Genomic DNA, 6,585 nt, shown 5'->3' with positions numbered 1-6,585 from the left:
TGGGAAGTCAATAAGTGCACATGTAGCTTAAATGTTAGTGGTAGGTGGCCCACCTCAGGGAACAGATCTTTTAATAAGGATTTGGTTTAGTTTTACAGGCACAAAATCACCAGAGGCTGTCGCTGCACAGTTGAATGCAAAGCTCCTCTACAAGCACAGCACAAATGGCATGTGAGGTCTGTGGGCCCTGCTGCCCCCTGCAGCCCCCTGCACGTTTCTCCTGCCCATATCCCCACTGGGTCCATGCACAGGGGGACAGACCCTCACATGTTATGGGGTTTTTTGGGGGTTTTTTTTGTTTGTTTTTTGTCATGTAGTTCTTCTAAGGATTTTGCACTATTTTCAGTGGTTATGGAAATCACAAGCTATTGTTAAGACTCATTGGTTGGAAGAGGTTTATCCTTGGAGGAAGGAAATGGACACGATTAGCTTTCAGGTTCCATGAGCCCTTGGCAGACTTGTGTGGCTCAGGAGAAATGACAGCCAGGAAAAGATTGCCAGTAAATGAGTACATATTCTGAATTTCATGCCAGATGGTTACTCACTTAGGAGAGAGACCTTAGCTTTTGTGATAGCAAATGTACCTTTAAACCTTGTCTAGTGGTTTTTCTTCAGTTTACTTGAGACACAGCAAGGAATTCAAGAGAAGACAGCTGGGCACTGGTTTCTATTCTGCCATCTTTTCTGGATGAGGCTCTAACTTTCATGACCATGATCTAGAGGTCTTGTGGGTTGGTAGCATAAAGGAAACTTTACACAGCACTAAAGCCCTATATCAACATGGATATAGTGGATATGGAAACGCAAAGCCCAGGCCAGCTAAAGAACTGTCTTAATGTTTCTAAGAGAGTTGACTGCAGGGAATGGATCCCATTTTCAGAAGATGGGTCCCGTTTTCAGAAAGAGAGAAGAACAAATTTGGCACTTGAACAGTTGTATTCCTGCTTACACACGCATATTCCTGACAGAGCTGACCTGAGCACTTTAAACATGGCATTTGGGTTAGCTATGTAGGTGCTCCTCTGTGCAAATGAATAATGCTTTTTTCTTACCCTTTTTACAATGTCATCGAACATCTCCAAGGAAAATATATTTGAAATTGCTGTTGTAAACTAGGAGTCAGCAGATAATCTGGCTCAGATGAAAAGCCATGAATCCAAAATAAAGTCCCCCATACTTTGGAGAATTCACCTTCTGATCCTAGATTCAGCTCATGTCAGAATTTTATTTCATGAAAACAGCTTTTTTTACATGAGCTCTTCCATTGACTGAGAATCCTGGCTTGGGTTTTGAGGGATCAAATGCTGTGCAGATTGGGCTCTCTGCTAATTTAAACACAACATCTAAAAACTAATTATCCAGATCATCATTAATGATAATAGCCTCGTCTGACCAGAAAATAATTAAGCATTCTGCATTCTCTTGTTTTTAGTCTCTGCAAAAAGTGTCTATCGCGCACAATGACTCAGTGGGGAAGGTGTTCATTGCTGATTTACCAGCAAATTCTTTTTTCCTTGGTGGAAGGATAATGAAAGAAGCAGAAATCTGACAGCAGGAGCATCATGAAGTGATTTGGCAGACAGCTGTCCAGACAAAAATCTGGTGAAAGAAGGAGAAGAAAAAGTATTGAAATGCAATGGCAAATTCACAGGAGGGGAAAAAAAAAGGCAGAAATAATTTCTTGTCTGAAGAGCTCAGCATGGTTTATTTTAAGGCTAAGAATTTGTGCTGTGGACTTTATGACGTTTATAGCTCTCAAGAAAAAGAGAAATTGTTAACAGGGCTACATCTGGAAGCACCCAGCACCCTGAATGCTGTTTGAAAGCATGGGGAATGGGGATGCTCAGCCTTGCTCATGAGCCTGCTGGAGTGGTTGGACGTTCGGTGGTGGTGTGATTCCAGTTGCTACTGGAGCTACTCTGCACAGGCGACTGCCTCTGAAATTTGGTAGTCTCTTCTCCTGGTATGGTACCAAAATGTGCGGCTTTAATGCTTTGAAGTCCTTACATCTTCAGGCTTGAATCTGCAATGTCTATTATTCTTGGCAGGGATTTTCTTTTGAAACAGAAGTCATCACTGGCTACCTTAACAAGATGAGCAGAAGGGGTGAATGGCTTAATTGCATCTTTTCTAGACAGTTTGAAATCCAGAAGAAAGCTAGAAAAGAGAGACTGAAGGAAGGCCAGCCCAATATATGTCAAGGGAAAGTAATCACTGAATTTTCTAGCTGGAAAATGCTTGATGACACATTGAATCATTTGTGAACCTGTTTCTTTATTTCTCTGAAGAACTGTGTAAGAAAGATCGTATGTTTGAACAACTATTGACAACTATAGGGAAGCCATATAGAGTATGGAGTAATATTAGATATGACTATTGTTTCATCACCCTTCATAAGTTTTGAAAATTGGGCAACAAGCAGATATGCATACAGCTATATTGCCATTTTCCACACGTACTGAATGAGAAAGTTTCTTATCAGGACTTTGTATTTCCATGTAACAGCTGCTCTATACCCAGGCTTTTGGAATTTGAAGCACTGGTATATATTATGTATATTCAGTCTGTACTGCATCCAATCTGCTGTCTCAGATATGGATTTAGCCTTACGTCAGTGATCACCAGAGACTGGCTTCAAAGGGACAGATTGACAGATGTTGTGCAAGAGACCCCAGGCCATTTTAGGAACGTGGCGTGCCTGCCTCGGGGTTTCTGGGAGGGAAGGAAATATGTGTACCATTTCCTCAGCTGTAACTACTTTTATGGATGTGCCTTTTAGGCTACTTTGCATCCTTTGGACACACTTGAACTTAAGGTGGGCTGAGAAAGAGACTGACCAGAAACGACTAGACCAAAGGTACAGCGAAACCACTGCCACCTCTCCACCAGTGGGCCAGGGCAAGCATATGATGTTTCAAAATGTTTTACCAGCCTTGAGATAGTTGCAGCTTTGGGAATTGCTGAGACAGAGGTGGTATCTATACAGAATTTCCTGATTTTTTCTGGTCACTTCTTGAACTCATTTAGTTTTTACCATCCACAACAACCTGTTGTTTGCTGCTTTCACTTGATGTACCCTTTGTCTGACTGGAAGGGACAATGAATAACGACTCCCTTAACACACAGGTTGTGTTGCTCAAGGTTTTGTAGCTATCATTTCTCCTCTTCAAATGTCTCTTTTCCAGCCCTGGAACTTGTTCTTTGTGCTGCAAGTGATCAGACCCATGTGACTGGTGAAGGATACATCCCTGCTGCGCTAGCTGGTCCACGGTAGGACAAAACCACTCCTAATGTGAGAGATGGCTGAGGTTCTGCTCTGCAGAAACTGTTCTCCTGTGGTATGGGTAACCATTTGCCCCTGTATTCCCCACTACGAATGCACAGAGAAGCCACACACTGGAACACAAAAGGGAATAAAATGTGATTTGTTGAAACACTTCTGTGCTTATGCATGTCTGATGGAAACTGGCCACGCTCCCAAACTGATGGGATTTAATGCCTCAACAAGAGCAGGAGCCAGTTCCCCAGTGAGCATTGGATGAACTCTTGTCCTGTTTATGAAACAGGTAAATGAGCTCCATGAGCTTTCTGTCACTGCTGGGATAGTCTGTAGCACAGAAGAACATTTTTCTCCTTTGACACTGATGCAGTAATTAGGGCCTGCACTCAGTCTGGAAAATCATATTGTTTGTAGTAGTCCAACACTGCAAAGGCTTGGTGCCTTTGGAAACTTACAGCTGACCATTTGGAAATACTAGATGCAGGGTCTTAGCCTACCTGAGTCTGGGCTTGAGACACTGCTTACTTGTGGTTATGAGTGATGTGGACTGGCTTATTTAATTCAACCCAAAATATATACATTCTTCATGTTCATTTAATGGGAAAAAGGCCAAGGAATTAAAGTTTTATCATGAATTTATAAAAAATGGGAGGCCAAGACTGAATGGAATCGACATTATGTTTAGCCCCTTGCAACTGAAACCAAGCATGCAATAAAAGCATAGTTGGAAAGACATATGGAACATTTAACCCACCTGCAACTTTACACCTTTGCAAGCCATTAAATACTCTCCAACACCCTACTGAGACTCTATTTGGGACCAGTATTGCACAACCAAAAGCTGCAGTTACAATGTGCCAGGAGGGAGCAAGATATACTGAGGGCATCTGTCTTCTGTGCTGGACTTCTGACAGCGCGTACAGTGTACTCTGCCAGGCAATATTTCCTGACAAAAACTGTCTTGGTATGAACTATAACTGGAAACAAAAGGAAAGACAGCAAATTTAGAATCCATTCAGAAACTTTACTGCCTGCATGGGATATTTGAGACCTTGCTCACTGAGATCAGCAGAATAATTTTCATAGGCTTTAGTGTGCTTAATTAGACACTAAAATATCACAATCATTTGGTCAGGTGTAATTTAAGTTTCTGCCTTGTATGCCATTTTTAATTTATTTCAGCCTGGAAGTAAGATAAGGATTTCTTCTTTCATTTTAAATCTCCGTAGTTTAAATGACAAGTGTTATGTACATGCAGCATGGCAGGCATATTACATTCAGGATTATGGGTGGTATAATTATTTATGTGAAAACAGAGATCTGAACTTAGAGTTGTAAAAGTCTCATGAAATGCAAAGTTCAAAATAGATACTAAGAATTTTGGAAACTCCAGATGCCCTCAGGATATGCCACAGCTAGATGAAGTGGACAGCTGCCAGAGCTTTAAACTAGAGCAAGTGTTTTAAAGAGTGACTCAAACTAATATAAATTCAGTAAAAATTATATGCTAGATTAACCCCTAGGGTAAGGTGATTGAGCTAAGACTTGTTTTATTGACAAATGTATGTAAGCAGTGGTTCTCTTGCAGGAATTGCAGACGAATGATTCTCACCTGCTGGGGCTCCTGTGACTTACCTGTATGGAGACGCTGCTATAGGAACCGCCTATGACTCCTGCAATGAGTAATGGTAAATTCTCTTGAATGGCATACGAGCCATCAGGACACATATACTCTGTTTCATCCACTTTAGTCAAAGATGCCCTGACGAACTCCAAAGACTGTTCTAAGGCATATGTATCCCTGGAACAAGTGTCCAAGATGTGAACTCCAAGCTTAATTCCTGGCAGCAAGTAGTTGTCTCTGTTGATTTCATCAATGGCAAACAACATGGCCTCCAAGCGCTGGATGCCTCGGTCTTCATTGATTCTCCCACATTCTTCTATCCCGGTGCCTTTTTCGTTGATTGGGAATAAGCCACCTAAGACCAGGTCTCCTTCTATCTTAATTTCCTTTCTTACAAAGCTGTGGTCACTTAGGGAAAGGAAAACACCTTTGGAAAATAAAGCTAACGCAAGGACTTGGAGTCTGGTGAACATCTTCATTGGTCCTGTTTTAGCAACTCTGAGAAACATTGGTGGGAGCAAAAGTGCTCTTCAGTCCTTCTGATCCATTGCCAAGTTTGAAGGGCTGTCCCACAAGCCAGTGAAGAACAAGGCAACAAGTCTTTCCACTGGACGTCTAAAGAAGAGATGGAAGGAATTAGAAAAGGCAAAAGGATACATGAGCTGTTAAAAAAGTTTTGTCAATAAAACATTCAAGAATAATGTTAATGGATTGCTGGATAGCATAGAAAGTAAGAAATATATTTGTCTTGTGTTCTCATAGAGCATCTTATTCCATTTGATTCATAACTGATAACAGACATATGGGGTGATATATCTGATGTTGACCACTGCTCAGCAATGTTTGACATTTTGCAAGAACAGAGACCACTTCTGACATTTTTCTTATGCCATCCTCTCTTATTGCATCCTCTCTCTCTTCTGGACTTGGTGTCATATGTATTCTCATTCATTGTGTCTCCAGCTGCCTCCAGCCTTCCCTTCATAAATTTTTTTTTTTTTTTTTTTTTTTGATTGCACTCTGTTCACTATTCCCTCAGCTCAGCTATAGCACTGCCACAGTGTTAGCTCCTTGCTGTTAATTTTTGCTGGACTCAACATTTGGCCTTCAGATGCAAAGTCTCTTGCAGAAATCCACCTGCCCTGCCTTCCTTTACTAGCCTGCTCACCTGGTGCAGGCAATGAGAGGATGGGAGAAACCTGCAGGGGCTTTACCTCTATTTTTGGGCTGTGAGAAATATTTGAAACACAGGAGAAGCCCTGTGTTACCAGGTTGGTAACTAAAGGCTGTGGCTGTGGTAGAAAAGCAATCAAGTCCATGTCACATCATTTAACTGTTAACATGCTCCCTGGGACTGTTTTGACTCAAGTCAACTAATGCTCTTCTAAGCAGTGCCTGGGGATGGTTCATGGACAAACAGAGATCAGAGACATTCCCCATAAACACTTTCAATGTGGTCACAGTGTTTCGGCCATTTCATGCTGGTTGGCGTCACCAGCAGAGGATGGTCCGTGGTCCATTTAGTTATTAGCACTGCGGTTCTGCAAGGCACTTTGCTAAGTGACCTACCCAGGGTAGTTATTATGTGGAAGGCCTGGTAATTGAACCTGGCTCTCCATCAGATGCCTTAATCACAAAACCATCCCTCCTTAAGGCATGAAAGATTCTCTTGCAAGCGAAT

General features: G+C 41.8%; 1 protein-coding gene across 2 annotated transcripts in view; it reads right to left on the bottom strand.

Annotated features, from left to right (window-relative positions):
• Window positions 1-5,413, bottom strand: part of GRM3 (glutamate metabotropic receptor 3) — a 47,447-nt gene extending 42,034 nt beyond the window's left edge. The window contains exon 1 of one of the 2 annotated variants that reach the window (XM_009645663.2): window positions 4,916-5,413. In XM_009645663.2, the coding sequence (XP_009643958.1) occupies window positions 4,916-5,413 (498 nt within the window). The remainder of the gene's footprint in view (window positions 1-4,915) is intronic. The other variant, XM_035901089.1, reaches the window with a different exon arrangement.
• Between the last annotated feature and the right edge of the window lie 1,172 nt (window positions 5,414-6,585).

Source organism: Egretta garzetta, unplaced genomic scaffold (assembly GCF_000687185.1).
Source record: "Egretta garzetta isolate BGI_Z169 unplaced genomic scaffold, ASM68718v1 scaffold148, whole genome shotgun sequence".
Taxonomy (NCBI): domain Eukaryota; kingdom Metazoa; phylum Chordata; class Aves; order Pelecaniformes; family Ardeidae; genus Egretta; species Egretta garzetta.
The sequence above is the reverse complement of the archived record's forward strand: the minus strand, read 5'-3'. Positions and strand labels throughout refer to the sequence as shown.